The 24,382-nt window shown below is 38.7% G+C and overlaps 1 protein-coding gene across 2 annotated transcripts in view; it reads right to left on the bottom strand.

Moving 5' to 3' along the window:
• Nucleotides 1-24,382, bottom strand: part of COL3A1 (collagen type III alpha 1 chain) — a 49,646-nt gene that overhangs the window by 14,842 nt on the left and 10,422 nt on the right. For both annotated transcript variants that reach the window (XM_032114532.1, XM_032114533.1), the window contains exons 2-23: nucleotides 16,748-16,953; nucleotides 15,080-15,118; nucleotides 14,406-14,522; nucleotides 12,722-12,793; nucleotides 9,492-9,557; nucleotides 8,853-8,906; nucleotides 8,578-8,631; nucleotides 7,782-7,835; nucleotides 7,571-7,624; nucleotides 7,176-7,229; nucleotides 6,659-6,703; nucleotides 6,431-6,484; nucleotides 5,439-5,483; nucleotides 4,671-4,724; nucleotides 4,088-4,186; nucleotides 3,921-3,965; nucleotides 3,705-3,803; nucleotides 2,895-2,948; nucleotides 2,654-2,761; nucleotides 1,421-1,474; nucleotides 1,199-1,297; nucleotides 34-87 (exon numbers count right to left, since the gene is read on the bottom strand). In XM_032114532.1, coding sequence (XP_031970423.1) covers nucleotides 34-87; nucleotides 1,199-1,297; nucleotides 1,421-1,474; nucleotides 2,654-2,761; nucleotides 2,895-2,948; nucleotides 3,705-3,803; nucleotides 3,921-3,965; nucleotides 4,088-4,186; nucleotides 4,671-4,724; nucleotides 5,439-5,483; nucleotides 6,431-6,484; nucleotides 6,659-6,703; nucleotides 7,176-7,229; nucleotides 7,571-7,624; nucleotides 7,782-7,835; nucleotides 8,578-8,631; nucleotides 8,853-8,906; nucleotides 9,492-9,557; nucleotides 12,722-12,793; nucleotides 14,406-14,522; nucleotides 15,080-15,118; nucleotides 16,748-16,953 — 1,580 coding nt within the window. The remainder of the gene's footprint in view (nucleotides 1-33; nucleotides 88-1,198; nucleotides 1,298-1,420; nucleotides 1,475-2,653; nucleotides 2,762-2,894; nucleotides 2,949-3,704; nucleotides 3,804-3,920; nucleotides 3,966-4,087; nucleotides 4,187-4,670; nucleotides 4,725-5,438; nucleotides 5,484-6,430; nucleotides 6,485-6,658; nucleotides 6,704-7,175; nucleotides 7,230-7,570; nucleotides 7,625-7,781; nucleotides 7,836-8,577; nucleotides 8,632-8,852; nucleotides 8,907-9,491; nucleotides 9,558-12,721; nucleotides 12,794-14,405; nucleotides 14,523-15,079; nucleotides 15,119-16,747; nucleotides 16,954-24,382) is intronic.

Raw genomic sequence — 24,382 nt, 5'->3', positions numbered from 1 at the left:
GACTAGGATAAAATATTTGCACAATATACATACAGGAGGGCCAGGTTTCCCATCACTGCCTGGGCTTCCTGGAATTCCGGGCAAGCCCTGCAATTGAAGAAAAAAAGAGTGTTATACTTCAGCTTAAAAAGTATATTATTAAATTTTAATTCATAAATATAAATATATATATCTATAAAGACTACTTGCTTGATTTCATCCTCTTTAAAAAAGATTAAAAGTCTTCCCATTTCCCTCATCCCATGAAGGGAGAAGATTGGAGAAAGCAAACAAATTCTGTTATTATGGGTTTATTGCTTTTTCTGAGAGTTGTATATAAACAAGACACCAGACATTAATCAACTAGCACAAAAATTTTGTTCTTTCATTATGTGGGAAGAAAACTAATTTTAGATGGAAAAAACAAGGAATGAAACAATTCTGACTATGTACCTCTACCTGAAAGCAACACAATGTGTAGCACTTTTTCCTTAACTTGTTTAAATTTCTAAACATTATTTTTGTTGTATTTTAAATAATTCATTTTCATTGCCAATAAAATCTTGTTTAGTTCTCAGAAGCCTGCAGTTGGGCTTTTGAATGTCAATATATTTGTTGTTAGGAGTTGCTAATTCCTAGTACAGCTCTCAGAATGTTGTTCCATGTACACTTAGACATTGTTACATTCTGTCAGTATTACACAATAGGCCAACCCTGAAATCTTACTGATATGTACTGTAAAAAACTGACCAACAGCTTATTTGCTTTAATTGCAAATAAGCAAAAAATATAATACTTGTCTATTGAAATACTTAAATTATTGTCTAATTTAATTATTTAAACATTTAAGACTATTTCCATAATAATTGAAATACAAATATATTTAAATAGAACCTTTAAATACCTAATGTTAGAATTTGCTGAAATGTGGAGAGCTAATGCAGAAAATCATGCAATGCTAATTCATGTTAAAAGCATTTCTCATGGCAGGGCCAGGCGTGCTCTTGGAGCCTCTCCAAAGCCTCCCCAGTTTGTTGTGGCAGTGTCCTGGGAAGGCCCTGTGTCTCTGCACAGTGACCTGTCCCACCATGAATGGATGCTACTACTACCTAAAGGAACTCATAGAAAGGACTTCCAGCTGGACTCCTCTATCATATCAGCTCAGATGAGTCATCTCTAACAGAGTTTATCTCATTTGCTTGGAGATAGCCTGTCTTACTCTTATTCCAGGAAGACCTGGGCCTCCGTCTTGTCCACGCTCTCCTGCGGGTCCGCTGGGGCCAGGGGGACCTGGGCTGCCACGCTCACCTGCAGGACCCTGGAAAGAGATGTGGAGATTCACAGCAAGGGAATCAGCATCACATTGAATCTCAAACTGTGCACCCAAATTCACATAGATTCTCCAAAAGTTTGGAGGACTTTTTTGGAGGAAGATTTATACCTTTTCACCTGGAAGTCCATTGCTACCGGGTAAGCCACGGAAACCAGGGGAGCCCTGCCAGATAAAAGAACAAACTATGGATGGTAGGCAATGTAACACAGGTAATGGCAACTGGGTTTTTCTTCTCAACAATTTACCACTAGACATATCAGTGTGAAAATTAATGGGAAAAAAAAGATGGAAGTGGTATTTCACTGTAGTAAGAAGGACTACAGAATATTTTCTCTGTGGTTATAATGCCCCTGCTGAAATTATAGCCTGTCTTCCTTTAATTTTAACTGGTCCTGAATCATTATTTATGAGTTTTCTAAAGTAATATAAAAACATAAAACATCACATTCAGTATTAAATAATTATTTTCCTCCAATTCAATACTGAGAAGAGCTCTATTGTATTATTTTAATACTTCTATTTACTACTATCTTAAATGGTTACAAGAAATTTGAATGATAAATTTCATTTTGCAACCCCATTTACATATTTAGTATGATTAATCAGTTCATTCTGCATCTTTGGTTTTCTCATAGCTTCAGCAAATACTGCAATCAATTATTAAGTTAGGACCTACAAATAGGTCAGCATAATTTCCTTTACTTCTGATGGGAGCATAAATGTAAAATTTGTAATGATGTTGCTATGTATTTTGTTGAATAAAACAATTAGTGAATTCCTCTGTTAGAATTATTAAATTTTTGGAAAATTATTTAACATACTAGCCAAAAAACCTGTATGTAGTATTGATATTGTAGCATAGAAGACATCCTGACAATATTGCTGTTATTGATATTTAAGATGCATTAACAATAGAGATGTTGACATAAAGACATATCTCGAATGGAGAAGTATTTGCATTAATTTCACTTTCCAGAGTGGATTATTTTTGATTACTGAGAAGTAAGTTTGAAATTTTTATTATTTATTCCCCCTTGTAGTTCTCAGAGCTTATGATTGTTTTTCAGCAAGAAACTTTTGATAAAACTACCAGATACATAAGATCACTGCTTCTTCTATATAAAAAAACTGAAAGAAATTAATTTATTTCCAACTGAGATAGATCCAAGAGCTGCAATTCAGAGGAGAAACTAGATAAGAATTCTTCCCAGTTTTGTAACCCAGTTTTACATCTGGAATTTGCTGAGAAGAGATATGGAATGAAATTTCTCCTGGAAGTGTTTTGAACTTCAGAAATTGCTGTCTCTGTCTTAGCTCAAAAGGTCGTGTACCACAGCTCACCCTTTCTCCAGGGGTACCAGGTACTCCATTCTGCCCGGGTTCACCATTTGCACCTCTTTTTCCTTCCTCACCAGGAGGTCCAGGAGCGCCTGGGGTGCCATTTTCACCCTGGCAACAACAGAAACCAAGGCTATCAGTTAATTAGAGGTCTCCAAAAAGCCAAACAGGTTTGGTATGGGGAATGATTCAGGGTTCAGACTTCCTTGAAAGAAGTCTCTGGACACATTTTGAAATCACTTACACGCTCGCCTTTTGGGCCTGGCTCTCCTTTTGCGCCATCCTTACCAGGGTCTCCCTAAAAATGGAGAAAATCCCATTAAAATTATGGGTTGCAACTGGGTATCATTCTGGACCTACTAGATGTACTGAAATACTAGGGAGTAGACATGATATTCCAAATTATTGACTCCTTTTTATTATTTAACATTCTGCAAAGAAATTAGCGTGCACTGGCTGGACCTGGAAGTCATGGGACTCCTTAAAAATCTGGTAAAGGAAAGAAGTGATACAATCTTAAACACCATTGAGTAATATTTTATGTCTGTTCCTGAGCTATTTCAGATATCGTTGAGTCTTTTGTTTAAAGTCCCTGAATATTTTCTCTGACAAAGAGCTACACGTGGTGTTAGGCTGTAAGAAAAGGGCCTGCTGGGGTGTCAGGATAAGAGTAGGTACCACTCATGGGGTGTAGTGGAGTGTGGACTCAGCCCTTGGGAATTTAAACGGGTGAAACTAGGATTGTAAAAGAACAAATTTTGTCTGATGTAGCCAATTTACACAAGCTGTATCTTTCTTGTATCTGAATTGGTGGATAATTTAGGAAAGCAAATAGGTATTATTACCATATTTATGTGTAATCCTTATATATAGCAAACGTGTCAAAGAAATGTTATATATTTATAAAAATAATTGCCTATTTTCATTACAAAATAAGTTATTAGGCCATTTCAAGTGGATAAGAGAAGATCAATGGGGTTTTTTTTAATGGTTATCAGGCTTACTTCCACCATATTTGCTTGTACCACCAATGTAAATACCATTAGTAACTCACCGGACTGCCTTTCGCCCCAGGGTTTCCACTTGCACCTGGAGGACCAGGAAGACCACGGCCTCCTGGCAGACCAGGAGCACCAGGAATACCAGAAGGTCCCTGCAGAGAGAGAACAACAGACAGAGATGAAGAGAGAATGGCATTGATGGACTCTACCCAGTCCAGTGACCCTCACCAACACAGTGCAGCAATGGCAGTGATATGAAAAGTACCCACCATTTCACCCTTGTTGCCAGGGCTTCCAGCTCTTCCAGGAGGGCCCTGGAAAAATAAATATATGAGTCACCAATGCTGCTAACCCAGGACCAGAACAAAGGACACCTAGGGCTCTGTGAAGAGCAAGTGACACAGCACCTCTCAGCTCCCATGTGTTACTGATGTACCTGGGGCCCAGGTGGGCCGGCATGACCCTGAGGACCAGGTTCTCCTCTCTCTCCAGGACTACCACTAGCACCAGCAGGACCAGGAGGACCAGCTTCACCCTATGGAAAAAAATAGTAAAAGGAGAAAATGAAGGCAATTTTAATCATCTCTAGGTCAATAAGCATTAAACTCATGGTTTGTTCTACTGTGGCATCTTTGTGTGATTTGGGAAGAAGGCTTCCAGCATCATCACCTGAGTGCAAGAGCCAGATGAGGCACATAGGATGCAGGTGCTCCAGGCAGTACATGGTGCACAGCTCCTGAAGCTATGGGACATTGACTCCAGTCCCTCTCACAGCAAAACACAGAGAATGGGGGATCCATCACTTAGTAGTGTTTTGTACACTTAGTAGTGTATTCATGAAGATAATGAGGATTCGGTTTGTCTAGTGCTGCATGTGGCAGCACATCTGTTCTAGGCTTGCAAACTGTAATAGCAGCCAGGAAAAGGAGGACTCATAAAATGGTGATCTACAGTGACATAAGCTGTGTAAGTAGAGAAAGAACCAAATCCCAGGTAGTTATGCATCTTTAGTTGAATACCTTAAAACCTGGAGAGCCTGGAAATCCTGCAGTTCCAGGGGGACCTGGGGGACCCTTAAAAGTGAAAGAATTACTATTAATGCAAAAGGTAAAAGCCATATGGAATTAATCTTAAGTTAAAAAAGAGAGTCTGATTATGGGATTTTTCTCTGAGTAAGGAAACACCTGGCAAAACAGCAAATATAAATCATGCTGTAAAAGATGAAATTTGGCTAGTCCTAAAATATCACACCTATGCCTTAGTTACCCTATTACATGTTCAGCTGAATTTATGTGTTTTAAAACTAAAAACATGAAATCTATCATTAAGGAGATTAAGTTATGAAAAACGTTCAGAATTTGTTCTAATTATAAAAAAGGAATGAGTAAAGAAAGCCAATACAGCTGTTACACACACAAGTGGACATGCTCAGATTTCTAGGCAGATGAGAAAGAAAAATGTTTGCCCACTCCAGACAGCTAAATAATATAATTGAAAAGATCATTCAAAATTTGAACTTCATGGAGTACAGCAATTCCATCCATCTATATGTTCTCTGAGAATAATCTGGGTTTGGATTTTTGCATTTCCTGATTTAGAGTGGTAAAGCTCTCCTATTGCACTGTGTCCTTTAAGTATCTTAACCAACACAATTATGAAATACCATTAAATAAAATGCTCATCCTTCAACAAGTGCACCCCAATTTCAGGTTTGCTGGCACTGCAGAACATCAGCTAGAAGTAATTAGACTAAAGCAGCACAAATACTTAAAGTAAAGTTGTCTCACAGGTGGGCCTGCTGCTCCTGGAGATCCGTCTTTGCCGTGGGCACCCTAGAGAAAGAAGAGAGATGTTGGGTACAGAACACTGCCCCGACACAGAACCCACATCCTTTCAAGTCCATGACTTGGAGACCATATTCTTGTGTCTGTACATCCCCACTTAGTTTACGAAGACCCAAGGATTCCTTAATTGAGAAATTCTAAAGTAATAATTAACTAAATATTTTGTGAAGGAATATCCAACACTTTACATGACTTGCACTGAGACAGGAAGATGTAAAAATACATTCTTATTACATTTCTTAAGGAAATGACAGCTACAAATCATTGTCTGTATGAATAAGTAAGATTGCAATAGACGTATATTTCAAAGTAACAGTTACTTCTGATTCACATAAGAGAATAAATTTCACTCTAAAAACCTGATGAACACTGATGATTTAAACCCTGTTGCCTGTCTTGTAGTCATATTAGACCAGATCCTCTGCTCAGGTTATGCAGTGTCTGCACAAACAAGGTGCTGGCTGTTAAACTGCTTTGTTGGTTGTGTTGAATGCTATGAACTAAGAATTCCTTCAGGGCAAAGGAAGTACCCCCTAATCTCAGCCAAAGAGGAATTTTATCTCTTTCCTGCAAGTTACTTCTGAGATTGCATTTTTTCCCTCTCTCTGCCTTCTCCTGGCACTCTTTGCTTCCACTCCTCTTCCCTGCTTCTCTTGGCCAAACCTGAGCTTATACCGAAACACTGAACTCTTCCTCAATGTGTAATCTATTCATTTTAAAAAGCGAAACAGGAAATAGGATGGTGAACATGTTGTGGGTTAGAAGTGTTACATCTTTATTGGGGACTGAAAAGTTTTCATGTGAGATTTTTACAGATGCTACATAGTTTTTTATTCCTTTGCATTAAGACAGCTTTAAGAAAGTAGGGAAATCTCAGCATATTGAATCCAAATATAGGTTGCCTCTGGATAAGAACAACATCTGCAATTACTTACAGGGCCACCGGGATTTCCAGGTCTTCCTCTTTCTCCAGCTGGACCTCTTGGTCCCTAGAAAACATATAAAAATGAATCTGTTAAATGCCTTCTAAAATAAGAAGGCTGAGCAAAGAGACATTGCTCTTATTTGCATAGCTCATTGTTGTTCATTGCATATGGTGGAGTAATTAAAAGATGAGGAACAACTCAGTTAACATTTAAACACTACAGGATGCACATATTTACCGGTTGGCCCGGTGCTCCATTCACTCCAGGAAGACCAGTTTCACCCTGTTATGGAAAGAAAACAAAATGAACTTTGATGAGAACATTTTTTGGTTTATCCAAGGGGAAGAGACACAGAAAAAAGCTCAATTTGTTGTTCCTTTCTAGTGGTGCTGGGTGTCCCCAGCATGAACTGAGTTCTGAGAAGTCTAAACAAGTGTCAAATCAAAAATTAAACAGGATATAAAAATCAGAAAGACTCAGCTTTTAAAATAAAATGCAAGAAAGTCAGATGACCGAGACATGTCCTTTCATTTTGGTATCTCATGTTTATTACAGCTGGAAAATTGGGACATGAAATGGTTCAGAACGCCTAAATCCTTTGGAATGATTCCTATTTTTTCATGGAGATATTAAATGGGTTTCTTGAATGCTTATTGTATTTTTATAATTGGTTAAATATGCAAAGCACAGCTATACAACAAATAATGGGGGTCATTCATCTGCCTACTAGAAAGAGGACACTCCAGATTTTTACCTTTGGACCAGGAGCACCACTGTCACCTTTGGCACCATCTTTTCCATCAAAACCCTGTGGGAAAGTAAAACCATATCTGTGAATTGTATTCTTCCTGCATTCTGGAAAACTTGATTCCTCTTGGCAAAATATTAAACCCCCTAAAGGGGCATATTTTCAATAACGAGTGCTATCAGGTGTTGGAACCCTTTTTGGCATTAGGATGGAGCTCTACAATTGAGGTAACCAGAATAAAAGTAAGTCTTTGTTATGGAAGTCCAGATTACATTGTGCAGAAATTAACTTTAATTCTGTGATTCAGTCTTGGAAAGGATGACTGAGGGATCACAACAGTGCAACACCATAATTCAAGGAGAGTAACAGACACAGCTATACTCAATATATGCAATACTTACTCGTTGACCTTTCATCCCAGGCATCCCAGGCATTCCAGGGTGTCCTTTGTGACCCTAAGCACATAAAAATAGAAAGATTAATAAATCACGTCCTTATTGTATGAAGGCCACAAGCCAATATTCACTGTGTGTCATGTTCACTTGACTAACTTGAAATGGGCAAACAAAACCTCTGGTAAGAAGACCTTTGTTATTGCGGGCTTTTCCATACCGGTAATCCAGGGATTCCACGATCTCCATTCCTGCCTGGTCTTCCTGGTTCTCCCTATTGAAAGAAAATAATTTTTTTTTAGTGTTTTGCTATTGCTTCACTTACTGGCAAAGCACCAGTTGTGGTAGATCAAGGTGAGTTGGAGGAAGCAGGTGAAACTCCCACCAAAGACAGTGGGGAAATCCTATCAGGGTGACAGTTCCCTCTGTGACCGCTTTCTGGAAAACAATTGCCAGAATTTATAAACTCAGCTTTTAACAAGATTCTAGTTAATTTCTAAGTTACTTGAAGACAAACTTTAGAAAGAGATGATCCCAGAAAACTTATTTTTCTTAGTAAAACACTCAAAATGGACACAAGCTCTAGATGTTTGCCTTGGCTGGTACTACACCTGTTTGTTTGTGACACAGAAAATGGTGTTAATAGCTGTAAGTCCCATAGTAATATTTAAAGGGAACAGAAAACTACCACTACTGTCTAGTTTTCTTTATAACTGCTAATTTATTTTGCGCCAAATAAATACCATGTTTCGTGCTTATGTTGGTTTTGTTGGGTTTTTTTTTTTTTTTCTGGTGTCAATCAAATTGCCTGCTAAAATTGAACTTTTTATGGAATGGACAATTAGACCTAAAGTGAGACAAATTTACTTTCTTAAAGTCATGTTGTCAAATGGAGAAACAGGGAGACGTTAAAAATTCTCAAATGCATTAATATCTCTGTGCTCTGTTGTCTTGAAATTTAATGAACTTTTTTTCTTCCTATTTATTAATAACTGAATGACTAATAGTGAACTTACATCTTTTCCTGGTGGACCAACTGGGCCTATCATTCCAACAGGGCCTGGAGGTCCCTGTAGAAAAAGAATTAATATTAACTACGATAATAACAAATATTAAATCTCTTTCAAATTAAAATTGCATTAGGCATCATAAAATACTTTTACATTTGACATGCAACATAGTCAACAACTAGGATGAACTGCAAAATTTCCATCCACTCCAGTGGTGACACAGATTCATGCTTTTAAGATCATGCTTTTAACATACACAGTGATACTGAATGGGTACGTACAGGAGGGCCAGGTTGTCCTGGTTCTCCAGGGGATCCTTGGTATCCAGCAGAGCCCTAAAATGCAGCAAAATACTCACTAAAGATGTGAACAACTACATACATGATTTCATAGTGCTGTTATATTTTATAATCTCGTAATTGTAAGGAAAATTGTAGTCAGATCAGTCAACAAATGACTGAAGGTGAAATTACCAGAACCAAGCAGAACATGCCTCCATGAAAACAGAAACTGCTCCTCTAAAAGGAGATGGACACTGAAAAACACAGACCCTTTGTGTTGTTCACTGAATGTGTATCTTCCACTTTCCTTTACCTCCTGTTAAATTTTTGTATGGATAAACATTTGGGAATATTAACAGGATGGCAGGCAGTGGCATGTCTTAAAATAATGTTAGCTGTCACCCCATGGACTTGCAGAGATCTCAAGGGGTACACAAGGATTTAAGCCAGCACAATATACTGGCCTCAGCTCTCGAGTCTTGCTGATGGTACGGCCCAAGACGACATTTATGCATAAAATTCTTCAGCATAGTATCCAGATTTATCAGTTGAAAAGGTACGTAATATTTATGACAGAGAAAAGGAGGAGCTAATATAAAAGAATAACAAGACAGTTATGAGAAGATTAATGTTACTTACAGGGGGACCTGCATGACCAGGTGGGCCAGGGGGGCCACTGGGGCCAGGGGGTCCTGGAAAGCCACTCTGTAGTGTAGATTAAAAAATAGTAGTTATATTCATGTAATATAGCTATAAAGCTTAATAGAGGTGCTATAGTCAACAATAACTGTGAAATAAATTTTTACATAATTAGTACAGAGAAAAATCCTTGGTGACCTGGACTTGCTGCAGTAAAAAGGAAGCAGCAGTATCTACACACAGTGCAGAAGAAGTACATTGTCTAGTTGTCTCTTCAGAAAAGGCTTCACTGGGTTGCTCCTTGCAGGCTTGGCTAACATCCTCCCAAGGTATTTTCAGAGCTGCATCTTTTCCTTTTTGAGTCGCTATTGCCCTTCTCTAGACCCCAAAGGGTTGCTTAGCTCAGCTCTTGTGCTGCCTGAAGGGGAAGAATAGAAACTGGATCTGAATTTGTTAACCACAGTAAATGAGCATCAGCATCTCCACTGTGTAACTGAGCTTAATCAGCTCAACACTTGAGATTTCTCATGACCTAGACATGACTGAATTAAGGCCATACTTTTGTTGTTGTCAGTAAGGCAATCATTTTCACCAGTGAAGTTCTTTTCTGAACTTTAACAGTACCAAGCCATAAGAAAGAAATGAGGTCTGGATTAACCAAAACCTCAATATTTCTGCTTCCTGTAGCAACAACCACAAAAGCATTTGATACTGCAAACCAGAAAACATTTAAAAGTTAGCACAGTGGTCTACTGCAGCTATAGGGGGTTCTTTAAAAAAAGCTTTTGTTAAATTAAACTCTTCATGTGTTTCATACAGCCAAAAGAATCACATGTATGAATGACATGAGGATCGCTGTGTGCCGCCATACTGGCAGAATATTCCATAGTTAATACTGCATATAATATGTTTCATGGGATGTTGTCATATTGTGTCAGAATAGGTCACGTATTACAGGTGTTACATGAACCTAACTTTCATAATACAAGATTAACAGTATTGCTGTGCTCTACTGGCATGTCTAGGACAGTACTGTGCTATACTACAAAAATAAATAATATTAGTTCACAGTTGTCTTCTGTCTAAAAAACGTCAGCCATTTTAGTATTTGCTATTTTCTAGGACAAGAAGTACAGCAAGAGGCAGAGCTGTTAGGGTTTGGGAAATGTGGTTGCCATCGATGTGTGAATACAATGAGCAGTCCCTGTTAATTGTTAGAACTAATTTGGTATAAGGTAACTATAGATTCAACCAGGATTAAGCCATCAACTCATCAATAGCAATCAATCAATTAGACATACGGCTATAAACAAATGAGATATAATTTTTTCGAGTTACACACTGAGGAGATAAACTGATAGTTAGGGGTGTACTTGCTGCCAGCATCTCCAAACTGGGAACAGATGAGCATCCTTCAGTTAGAGAATGTGCACTGGTGGAAGGAGACAAAGACAATATGTGGAGGTTACGTGAGTAAGTGAAGAGAAACTGTGATGTAAAGCACAAAATCAGTGTACAAGCAATATAAAGCCATGGGAAGAGAGCAATGGAGAGGTGTGTGATTGAGGAAATACCAGGCATGGTAACCACACAAGGACAAATGTTGGTGCTGCATTTTTTTGCTTTGTTAATCTTGCAAATTATTTCAGTTTGGATATTTATTCATTAGGAGTATTTAAGCTGAAAATTGATAAATGTATAAATAAAGAAATTAGTCTATATAATGCTAATTATAAGCATTATTTAGAAAAGTGATTTCAGTCACATCTGCCTGTAACTGCTAGTACTTTGTGGTCTTGTATGGCACGAAGCAATATAAAAGACCTTATGACCTGAAACCATACAGATAACCCTGAAGATATTCTAGGGTGCCCAGTAAAGTAGTTTGCTGGGGTTCTTTAACCCAAGTCCAGGAGTCAGAGCACAAGAAATCACTAACCACTTCCAGGGAAAAAGCCAAAACAGAGAGGTGTAGCCATAGTTGTTAACTGAAGGTCTTGGTTACATGCCTGGTTCAACACATCTGCTATTAAAACACCATGTAGAAGAATGCAGATGGTATGATAGCTGTGAGTGAAAACTGTGAGGAGTGAATATGAATAAATGAATAAACAAAGACACAAATGGATGGTTGAAGAAGACCAATGTGTGGATGAACACAGTAGCAAATGAAGGAGATAGAAATAAAACAGATTAAAATAAAGGGGAGAAAATAATGACTATATTTCAGGAAAAACAGCTGTTGTGATCAGTAAACCTTATTTCACAAGACGATCTGATGGAACCCTGAGAAATAACATATTTGCTTGGAACTAACTTGATATGCTACAACATGTGATACCCAAACCGTGTTATGCAGAATTGGGCTGAAAATAATGATTATGCTTAATGAAGCACAGCCAATTTCCAGTAATAGCAATTCACCACATCCTCTATGTAGCAGATTGCTTGAATCAAGAACACTTCATGTTGAATATCTCTAAATCCCAGTGCCTAAAAGGAAAATCATGAGATGCAACATCCAGATTTATTTTATACATCAAGCATAGCCCGGGTATAACTCTTTGAGGCTTTTTCTCACTTAAAAAAAACTGAAAAGCTTGGACCAGGTCTAGCAGGCAGATACAGCATCTTTAGCACACAGTCTGAGCAGCTGCGGGTAAAAAATGGTAATCATGAAAAGTAAAAATATTTTGAGCTTTGGAATGAATAAAGTTTATAAACAGGATTTACTCAATTGTTATCAGGTAAGTTTGAATTGTGGAAAAGTTAGCAAGTGTGGAGTATCATACTGAGTAAAGACAAATGATACTGAGTGGGTAAAGGAAAATTAAAGGCAGTGGAAGAGGTAAAAATTGTTGGAAGGAAGGGAAGCAATTAGTGGAAGAATATCAAGCAGATGAATAAGGAATGTACATGAGGCAGAAAGGGAAAAATGTTTAGGTGGTGTAAGAAGGTGAATCACAGAGATTAGGAAAAGGAAGGTAAGAAACTGAAGAAAGAAACCGAAAAAGTAAAAAATCCAGATGATCTATAGCTACTTTCTAGAATATTGAATTGCTGAACAAACTGCTGCCTTACATCACATTCAACTTCCAGGCAATAATTAAATGAAAACTTATATTGTTAGATTAAAATCAGGATACATACACATCCAAGGTATAATCTACGAGCAGAAAATTTGTTCTTTAAAAAGAAGAAAGAACAGAAAAAAGGTTTTATCATCTTACAATGGGTTGTGGGTACCCGATACCAACTCCACCAGCCTTCACATCATAGGAGTCATACTGTGGAGAAAAACTCTGTAAAAGAAATAGAGAAAAAAAAAGAAAAAAAAAGAAAAATAATGTGATTGCTCCAAATCAAATAAGACTTTTTTTACATTGGTATGGCAGATGCATGGAAATGACTCATTTGTATCTGCTGAGTAGTACTAGCTAGACATACAGCTGCCATATATTTACATAAGAGAAGCCCAGCCAATGTCTTCCTTCTGAGGCCATGGTGACATTAGCTCCCTAGGCTGGGCACATGCATTTTTCTTCTTGACAGCTGGGCCTCAGCTGAACCACAAAATTACCCTTCTCTCTCCTTTTACTCTTGTTTGACTCCTTCTTAGCTTCTTTCTCTGTCTGTCTCTTTTCTGTTGGACTTAGTTGTCACTCAAGGTAGTTGATGAAATATTATCTGTTGCACTAAAAAACAGAACTGTTTATTATTACTATTATTATTATTATTTTCGTGATTTCTTGCACCTGTGCCTATTGAATGACTCATTTCACATGAGCAGACTCAGTCAAATGGTGTGGCATTAGTGCAGTGATGCAGTGATTAGTGCAGTGGCCCACAGGTAGTTAAGCAGGAAGGGTTGAACACATGCAGTGTTCTGCCTGCTCTCCCAAACCACTGTGGATCCAGCTCCTGCACTGACCAAGTGCTGGACTCCTGTGATCCTGATACCAACCCTTCTGTCAGGATCCAACACCACATCTTTGATACAGCATTGGAATGGGAGATTAATTCAGCCTGTTATCCTTTCCTGTGTTTGCATCTTCAAGCCCCAAACCAGTATCACCGTGATGCCCACTGGGACTGGTTAACTGATCCACAGCTCAGTCCTGCAGAGGCAATCCCTTTCAGAATTAAATAAAAACAAGGCATCCTTCCTCGGTTCCTGGCTTACCTGGGAGTGGGAAGTGTTTATGGAAGTTATAATCAGCAGCCTATATTCAAAAGTAGTAATTGTTTTAACATACAGTTTTTATCACCTTTGTGCTAAAGAAGTCCCTTCTTGTAAATAGCCTGGTGGCCTGCATGGATGACAATGGCACCTCTTAACAAAGCACTGCCTGGGGCTCAGTGTTAATAAACTTTAGTTACTATTAGCTCTCTTGTTGAGTGCATCCAGCTCTTCAGAAATGAATTCAACATTCAGCGAGCCAGAAATAAAGAGGGATCATGACAAATAGTACTTGCATGGCACTTCCCTGCAAGCAGAGGACCAGTGCTTCAGTCTAGTCTCATTGGAATGTTCCATTATTAAAAATGAATTGATGAAATACAGGAATGTAGGAGAGTTCCCTAACCATTAAGCTTATGGGGAAATCCTCCATCACAGTCTTTCTGATCAGATTATTTCTGAGTTATATAAGTCCTTCAACAGAACTGGCCCTAAAAGTTTTAAAAAATAAGGTAAGGCAGAGATTTAATTGCACTCCAGAGAAATTTTATGGACAAACCCCCAAAACAACAGCAAGACCCCACATACCACCCAGCTCTGTTTTCCAAAGGCATAAATGAGATGGGTGCCACCTAAAGCAAAGCACCTGGGGAGGTGCAAGGGACAGGTGCCTACAACATTGCCTTTCAGGGTTATGAGCACCAAGGTAGAAGCTGAACATAACAATGACTTACACCTCCACTTATACTGGGACATGACTGGCAGATTCCAGGGGGCCCAGGAGCTCCAGGGCTTCCTGGTTGTCCCGGTGGGCCAGGGGGACCATTTCTGCCTGGAACTCCAGGAGAACCCTGCAAAAACACAAACAGAACAGATATAGATGTTGCCTCCAACTGCAAGGACATTGCAGAACAAACCTTTCCATTCCTAACAAAGTCTGTGTGACTGTGGTGGGAAACCTCTCCTAAACAAGGCCACAACCAAACATTCAGAGAGGAGAGACAAAATTCCCACATGGTAACACTTGGTTGCTGGAGCCTTATTACAACTAATATATAATCAAACACATTAGACATATTTAGCAGTTCAGTTCCTGAATCTAAAATTATTACTGCTAGTGGAGTCCAGTAGATTTTTTTGCTCCTTCTGTAAAGAAATATGACAAAACCTAACAAATGTGATACATTTTGGACTAAACTCTGTGTTCTTTCAGTTTAAATTTTTGAGAGTGTTGTTGAAACTAAAGTTCTGCTTCAAAACAACTATATGGTACAGTCCTGCTGCCGACAGTGCAGACATCAGTGAAAGCAGGATATCTTGGCAGCTTGAATGGCATATATAGCACTAGAAGAATGGGGTCTTGATTTAGTTCATTTCCTTGGGGAGAAAAAAAAAAAGTTGCACTTACAGGGTCTCCTTTGGGGCCTCGGCTGACTACTCCAGGAGTCTATTAAAAAAAAAAAAAAAGCAAAGGTAATTGAATTTAAAAAGAGAATCAAAATAAAGCAAAAAATTTGCACATAGATACAAGAGCAAAACATTTAAAAATTTGAATTCAGTTTTATCACATGAATTCTATTAATTCTTATTCAGTATATTTAAAAGCTGTAGAGTTTTTGGTCAGTGTATCTCCATTTGCTTGGATCATCCATAGAATTACACCTCCCCTGCAGGCATAAACATGACACTAATGAAGTCAGTACAGCTTTGCCATTGAGTGCAATGGGGATGGAAGTCCACAGTGGAATGCTGTGACAGTTTTCTTGTGTCCTTCTCAGTCCACCATGTGAAGTGTGATTAGCTATTTTAAAAATTTCAGCTCTATGGCTCTAATTTATTTATTTTTCAGTTAATAATTCAGTTACATGTTACTACCGGGATTTTCAGTTTTTGTGTTCAGCTGCTAGCAGTAGCAAAGAATGTCCAGCTGAAACTATCTTGGATCTTTCAAGGTGGCATTTCCCTATACACCACCCAAGGTCATCAGAACAGCTCCCAGTGGGCTGACCTAACTCCTATATCAAAGAGAGAGGCTGGGGGAAGTAGTCCATGTGTTCTTCATTATCAGAACCTCCAGAACTGATGAGTCTCTAAACACAAGAGAGGGAGGTGTACTTAAATCTCCACCACGCTTGTCTATACCCCTCATTTCCACCTCTCAAAAGGTTCAGTGAAGTAGCTCAGGTGATCCCCGAAGCAGTGGAGTTGCACTAGTGTGGTGCAAATAAGACTAGGGGACATATCTGTGTGTGACATATTTATGTGACTTCCATATTTAAACAGATGTGCTATAGAGCTGCACAAATGCATCTTCTCTCTCTTCCACACATCTCTTTCACTCTCTTATCTTCTAGATAAGGATCTTCAATGTGTCTGTGGAAACCTATGTACTTTAACAAAGTCTCACGGATCTTTAACACTGTTGAAATGTTCAGATAAGCTGAAAGCTCAGTACAGCTGGCTCACTCACTGAAGCACTTAGGCAGGGGACCTGGCATGTACTAACATTCTTGATTTTCCTGAGGTTAAGTTGCTGCGACGGGTTTATATAATATTGATGTCTATAAAAAACCTGATGATAAATTAGGTGGGTACTGTATAATCACCTTTCCTTTTCAGGGCATTAAGTCAGCAATAAGCCTGCAAAAGGAAATTCATTCTGTGATGATGTAGAATTAATTGAGTTGATAAGAAATGCAGACTCACAGTATGCTATGAAAGTTCTCTAATTTTCTTTCACTCTGTGTTGGTGTTATTTTCATGGATATAGATTGAGTATGCAGTCAAAAATAAGGTGTTTGCATAATTTCTATGCTTTTCCATAAAATGAAAAATATAATGGCTAATTGTGGCCCTCTGTCCCTGTCCATTATTTTTGGTGCGCGTTGTCTGCATAAAACTGAGCTGAAAGGCTTAATATTTTTCAGCTGCATTGTCCATACTAAATATTTGCCTAAATTCAGAAAGTGGCATTGAAAAGAAAAGAGTTTAAGAGCATCTAAGCCAAAATGAATTGAGGTTGACATGCATCAAGAAGGCAGAAACACTAAAGAAACAACACTGAGAATAAACTTACTCTTGGAGGTGGTGTTGTTGTTTGTGGACAAACTGGACAGCACTCTCCAAAAGGAATCTCTGGGTTGGGGCAGTCCAGCTCCTGATCATCACAGATGATGTCATCGCAGAGAACAGATCCCGAGTCGCACACGCAGATTTGGCATGGCTCTGGTTTCCAAACATCCCTGTCAGCATAAGCCTGCCCAAGATGGGTACATCCTGTGACTGGAGAGACAAAATAGTGTTGGATATTATTTCAAATGTGTTTTCCAAATTACAAATGAGTAACATGAAAACTGTTGGATAGTTTGTTTTGTTTTCTGGTTCATGCATGTGAAGTAAAAGGCTAAATGCTCCCCTTCAGGCACTGGGAGGATCTGTTACATTAATTGCAGAGTCTCCTCTGAGTCTATAAACAGACATCAATGGAAACCTCCTGGAGCTGAGCCAAAGCCCAATTAAATCTCTGATAATCTTCCGTCTTGAGTAATTATAGTGTCAGATTGAGTTACTGTCTGATTAGCAATCAAATTCTCTGCTGCAGCTAAAGAGTAAATGTGTCAAAGACTTCCAACAAGAGTACTACTGGCCCCATGAGCCAACACGAGCACTTATACATGGATGTGGAATAAGCCATCTGTCCAGCACCAACTCCTGTCACCAGCATCTTGCAGTAATAGCTGCCACCAAGGGGTTTCAAAGAGTTTTTTGAAAGCCAGTGTATGTGACAGATCTGAAAGGACGCTCACATTAATTGCCCAAATGGTTTGCAATTATTGTATCAGCTGGCCTGCTCAAATGTTACAAGTGTCTTATTTTCAGAAAAAAACATTGTTCGTCTGTAATATTCAGGGATTTGTGAATTCATTCCAACAGCTGTTTTACTGATCAAACTTGTTATAGATAAAAACTGCCTTCAAACATTAAGCTTTGGGTTGGTATTTTCTTCGAAAAACATGATCCAGAAAGCCAGGTCATTTAGGAAACCAATATAAAATAACACTAAGAGCATCTAATTTGAGTTTTGCAAGCTCATTTTAAGTTTTGCAGACATTATTAGAAGTCTTTGATTGCAAACAGAAGTATCAGTGAATGTCATGAATAATATAACAATTTTTTTTCATGAATAATTAAAAATAATTCTGTTTATAAAAGCAACATTCTGGAGAAAGAGCTATTCTTGTGCCTACATCATTCTTAAAACTTTAATACCAGAATAATTTACCTACTATACACCACCCTTCAAAAAGAAAAACAAAATGACAAAATATGTAATTCAAATCTCTGACATTAAAATTGCCACTGGCTCCAGGCAGATATTTCTGAATACCATAAAATTGTAATGGCCACAATTATCTAGTATGAGACTGAGCCCAAATTTATAGTGCAGCTCCTTCCTATGGGTTATTCAGTCCCCCTTTGTTTTTCTCTCCCTGCATCTTTTATCTCTTTTTTTTTTCCTCTTTTCCACCACTGCATTAGCACCCTGGTCTCTTTTTTTTCCTTTTTCTTCCCCTCTGTATTTGTGAGTGTGTGTTCCCATTCCACACCACTGTTCTTTGGCAATGTGCACACTTAGATGTGTTTCCTCTCTTCTCATACTTCCTCTGCATTTCACCTTTCCCATAACATGTAGCTTCCCTTTTAATCTTCCATAAATACTCTTTTATTTTTTACCTAAGCAGTTCCTGTTCTTTATTGCCAAGTACTCAATTGAGCTTGGTTTCCCCCTGCTCCCTTCCCACTTTCTCACTCAGCTGCTTTTCCTTGGTCCTATTAACCTGACACTTTCCTCTATTTCGCCCATGAAGCTCACTGCCTCCTATGAGCTCTGGAAGGGCAATGGGAAGCATAATCATGGCTTCCCGAGGGGACAGCCAGAGTGCAGATCTTGGGTCAGAGCACTCCATGGGACAGGAGGGTTTCTTTTCCCAATTTCAATACTACCACAGGCTGACCATGTCTGTGCACAACCTCTTAAGTTATTTTTGCACTTTAATTATAAAAGAAGCAAACAGGAAAATGTTGACTTGTTAAGACGGGCACTCCTTATGCCTAAGAGTTTATTTCAACCACTCTCTTGATTAAAACAACCAGAACAACAAAGCTTCAAAACCCTTTACAGACATTTTCAAGCCAATATTTTTTTCTTTGCCTGATATCAGGCTGGGATCCGGTATTTTACCTTCCTTTGACAACACAAAAAATCTTAAAATCAAAAACCTTCCAATGGCATATGAAAACTCAGTCCCCTCAGATGTTCTCTATCACTTAGAAACTCATTTTTCCCTTTTCCACCCCTTTTGGGCCTCACTAGCAACTTCATATTCTGCACAAGAGAAATGGAGAAGAACTGCTCATTTCCAGGACAGCCTCTTCCCCACACCCACATGTCACAGGGTTACAGCATCAGAGGATGCTGCTTCAAAGGACACTGCCTGAGCACATTTGAAGAGGATCTAGACATCCTTCCTTAGTCTGCCAAGCTAGAGCTAGTTTCTAAAAATGTTGCTTGGCCTCCCAGTTCTCGCCCCATGGAACCATATCAGTGAATCCCAGGTAAATAAGCTGATTCTCTGCTTAGCTAGGTGCTGACTGTTTCTGCAAAAAACACTTTCCTCCTTTTCACAAACCAGGACCTTGCTGTGGTCACTTAGGGAAAACAAACTGCCCAGTCTTGACAAGGCTAATGACAAATGTTTCCTGAAAAACAAGAAGGCTGCAACGTAGAAGTGAAAGATTATGAAATTATGAAAAAAGATTATGAAAGGCTTTATAGCCTCTGTAGTGACTCAAGAGAAAAACCAAATCATGGAGTGGCTCATTGCACACATGAAGCCCTCGAAAGCTGTGTGTTGTTGGAGGCAGAACGTCAGCAGAGCTGCTGGGGAGGTTAGAGTTTGCAGTCCATCTCGAAGGAGTGGTTGGATGCACCCTGAAGAGCATGGATGGGCACAGATCCATGTCACTCATAGCAATGTCCTGCTCAGCTGTCACTCCGCTTAAGCACCTCCCAGCTCCACAGGTTAAAATGGTCTTTTCATTTACAAACATAGGAAGGGAAGAAACTACTTTTCTCTAGGGAAAATCATAATTGTAAATACCATTATATGGAACTAAAAGAACTTAATATTGTTACTATTTGCACTTGTACAGTTATATGAATTGCATACACATATAAGACATGTATTGCATACACACCTTTTCTGCACCCAAAAGATGTGTTTGGTTAATTGTAATATTCTCATTTTCAGCTCCCAGTATCACTTTCTTAGTCTTTCAAAACCACGTATTTTTTTTTATTATGTGCTTAAGACAACAAGGTCCTTATTCACTAGGAAATTCATATCCAAGGATTTTTACTTTCAAAAGTCAATTTTTTCATCATTCTTACTTCTTTTTCATTGATTTGTTTTGTTATTTTCAGAGATGTGATCCTGCTGCCTTACAGTGAAGAGGACAGCTCCTATGGGGAGCAGAAAAAGGCCATATTTCCCCTATTTTTGCACTGCTGGTTAGAAAGATTATGTTTCCAAGACAGAAATAGAGTCTTTTCTCATCGCCCGATTTTTCACGCTGAGAATACTCACCTGCCATGTATTATTCAAACATATCAATAAAAAAATTATTTAAATTTAAAATATGTCAAAACGACTGATAATTTTACATTAATAAGCAAATAAAAGAGATTTCTCTGCATTTTTACAAGTTTGTCATTCAGTTATGCTACAGTAGATGGCATCATTTAACAGGAAGATGACAAAAATTTTAAGACATATGGATATAATGACATTCATATTTGCTTCTAACTTTCTGGACATTGTTAAATGAATTAAGAAATAAGCTAGGAGAGCTGCAATGAGAAGTGCTGTGGCCTTTGGCAGAATGAAAGTATTAAATAGATTTCCAAAGGAAACTTACATCTGGGAAGACTTAGTGTGTTAAAGACACCCCCTCTGTGCTCAGATGCAGATCTTTGTGTCAGCATGTTATGACATAATGCATTTTGCATTGCTCATAAAGATTAACTGTTAGCTCCAAAATCCTTTGGAAAGCTGATTTGTGCTAAAGCACTGGCGAGTAACATACAGGAATATTGAGGTTATAAAAAAGCTGACTTTTCTACTTCTAGACTTGTGGTATAACAGTCACAGACTTGCCTTAGCCAGTTTTTCTTATTGATTCCTAAACATACGCATTAGCCTCAGATTTAAAAAAAAAATAGAACTCAATGGTATTTGTCTATAGCAGTGCAAAATCTTATTCTTCCTCAAAAATCCCTAAATATCATGGCTATACAGGACTTCACTTCTGTGGCACTTACTGCAATGCTTTGTTGGAAGCCCTGTCAATCTCTAGTGCACTTTAAAAAGTTTAATATTTGAAAGCCTGAATTAATTTGAAATTATGCTGTTTACTGAGCACTCATGTTGTTAAAGGTTTTGCTGTGAGTAGCACTTCCCCGGGCCAGCGTAAACAGTGAATAAAATAAAAAAAGGCAACACAGTAATTGTCATATGCTGGTTTTGACTTATTTCCCATTCTAAGAAGACTGGCAGCTGTGCATAAGCAGACCAATAGTGAAAGCTGAAAGAAAAACCACAATTTAGTTCCAAAGGACCTATAAGTGTGGTACATAGAAGAGCCCAAATATGTACAAGGGAAACAAATATGGCTGTTGTCATATGGCCTGAAAGATGACAGATGTCATATGGGACATAATCCCAATCCCAGTGAGGTGAAGGGGAATTTGTTATCACATGCTATGACCTGAGAATCTGTTTTGTAGTTGGTTTTGGCTTTGCATTTGTGCAAGCACCATGACTGTGACTTTACCACAATAATATGGCAAAAGGAAAAAATTTCCTAACAGTACCCTCAAAAACCACAGGCTTTTCCACTTTGGACAAAGCTGATGTCCAGCTATTGCATTAGTAGCAGACTCACATATCCCATTTGCAGAGATGTGACTAAAGGGTTAGAAATTAAAAAACATCTTGAACTTGTCTGGTTCTGCTTCAGAGAGGGCAATAGTCCACACAGGAGTGACTCATGATCCTCCAGCAGCTGCCTGATGATGGCCTGGGAAGCAAAACCAAGGAGCTTTGGTCTGTGAGAATCTGATCATAAACACAATGAGTCAAACAAACAATTTCTGCTGTATTTAAAGTGAATTTGGTAAAGGCTAAAGCACCAAGATGAAGAAGGCCTTGCCTCTGACTTTGACAGAATCCAAAGCCTGATGAAGCTAAGAAGGGCATTTCTGTTACTTTTTAACTGTACAAAGCCTGTGCTTCCTCACCCTGACCTAGTTTTGGTCATTTGCTTTACAGGATGAGTACTTCAAAAATTGTTTTACATTTCTTCTGTAGTAAATACATCTGTTAATTGCATACGCCAGCACTGTTTGATACATTGTTTGACCAAAGGACAAAGTAGAAAGGAGATATGCTGTCTATTTTCAGTGGAAACGCTATCATTCTTCCCTACTGGAGTAGGTGGAGGAATCCACCCCAGCATGTGCAGAAATGCTGCTTTCCATTTCCTGAGCAGAAAAGAATGCCACAACTTCTACCTCGAGGCAAATGGTTTGGGCTCCCTGTCTGGTATTATGATGATGTTTATAAGAAACCCAAACACACTCATTCCATCCCATCATTAGTAATGGAAACAAGCGGACTCTCATAATGAATGAATTGGCTGGAGGAGACGGGATGGCCTGGTTTGTTGGCATGTCAGGTCACTGCTGAGTACTTGAAAGGGCTCAAATCCTGTCTGGGTCACAGGAGCCAGGAAAAGAGGTGGAAATAAAGGAAAAGAAATGGATTAACAAGTTGGGTTTTTTCCAACTGCAAGGCCTTCAGACATTCTTTCAGCTGGAATTTTCTTAAACAGCTAATTAATTGAATCTGGTTCACACAGTGCATGAGGACATAAGGGCCCAATTTGGGTATCCATACCTATTAGGATATTTCCAGGTTTACTAGTACTGATGTAATATTTTGTAAGGCTTGCCCACGTGATTGGAGGTAATGAAACCTCCATTTATAAAACACTTAAATGCAGACTGTGAAAAGCCAGAGCGGGTCAATCTTAAAAATCCTTTAGTGCTCTGTGAGCTGTAGAAGGAAGAGCTGCTATCAGGTGGAATTGGAAAGGTGTATGAACGAGTAGTTCACAGATTTTCCAAGTTTCACACCAAGAAGGACAGCTATATCCTGTGCTTTCAGAATGAAACTGAAGCTTTCTTACTTCTAGGGATGCTTGTCTGCCGAGAAAGCTGGCATTTGAACAGTTCTGCCACTGCACCAGTTCCAGTTTTCCCCTTTCTCAGATGCAGGGTAAGAAAGACAAATCTGCTTAAAAGAATGCTGGTTAAGCAAAATACTGTACATGTTTCTCAGAGGTGTTGCAGGATGGAGTCACGTGCTGTTTTGCTGGCAATGTGCAGAAGAGTCTGGATCCTCAGGCAAAGGATCCTTGTGTCACATAGCCAAACTGTCCTTGCTTCGAGACCCACCCAGTCTGTATGTCAGATTACAAAATAAATAAGAAAAAACAGGCCTGCACTGGCACAAAGAAGTGCTTGCATTTTAAACAACTCATTCCTTATTCCCTTCATTCATCTTTATGTGCTACCAACGCTACAACCTTTCTGCAGCCTTTAAAAAGTTTTAGAAATATCAGGATTAGAACATATCCTAAGCATATTTGTTACCAAGTAAAACACAAAATGCTTCTATTTTCCCTGCAGGCTATTGGCTTTTTTCTAATCTTTCAAAGTGTTATTTAAAAACTAATTTTTCTGCTTTATCTTCAGAGGGCTCTTCTTCTCAAAAGGTAATGTGGTCTAAAATAGCTGATTCTGTAATACTGTTCCATCTCAATATATATATTTCACAAATTGATCTATTTGGGCACGCATGCTGACACTGTGGAATGATGTTCTTCATACAACTTCCAAAGGTCACCCTGCCACAGCAGTGCTGCAAGGAAGTAGTAACCAGAGATAGCCCATCAGAGATGTTGTTACGCAACAGCCTCACTGCTTCAGCTGGCATGAGAAGCCGTGGCAAAAGAACTCCCTTGTTTCAAAACTGGTAATAAACAAACAAAGTGCAAGGCTGTTTCTTTGCTGTTTTAGTTGGGGAGGGTTGTTTTTTGGCAGAACAGTCATCTCAAGCTGAGTCATACGAGGGGCAGGATAGAGCACACTGCTGTATGTCTATCACCTTGCTTCTTTTTTGGGGCTGCCCAGAGAATTGTTGTCTGTTCCTGAACTCATAAAGTAATTTAGAAGAAAAACATCCGATGGGTTCAGGAGCCAGTTATACCCCTTTTGTTCTCAGCTATTCCTTGACAATGTCATGGGCCAAATAGCTTTTTGCATAGGAGGAAGATATTCCTGCTTGACCATCTGTATTGAGATGTTATTCTGGGATTTCCTCTCCAGTGTCTCCTCTCAACAGCCTGACTCTGTGACCCAATTATATTCATGCTTCTGTCTTTTAGGTAGAGATCAACCTCTTTTTGCCATAACATGCAGAATTCACATAATTCCTCCCCAATTAAGTGTAATCACTGCCTGATCAGAATCTCCCTTGATTTTACTGGGCTTTGAATCAGACCTAAAAAATGTCAACTTCTAACTATT

This window comes from Corvus moneduloides, chromosome 7 (genome assembly GCF_009650955.1).
Source record: "Corvus moneduloides isolate bCorMon1 chromosome 7, bCorMon1.pri, whole genome shotgun sequence".
NCBI classification, from domain to species: domain Eukaryota; kingdom Metazoa; phylum Chordata; class Aves; order Passeriformes; family Corvidae; genus Corvus; species Corvus moneduloides.
Note: the sequence above shows the minus strand (reverse complement) of the source record. Positions and strands in the feature narration are given on the sequence as shown.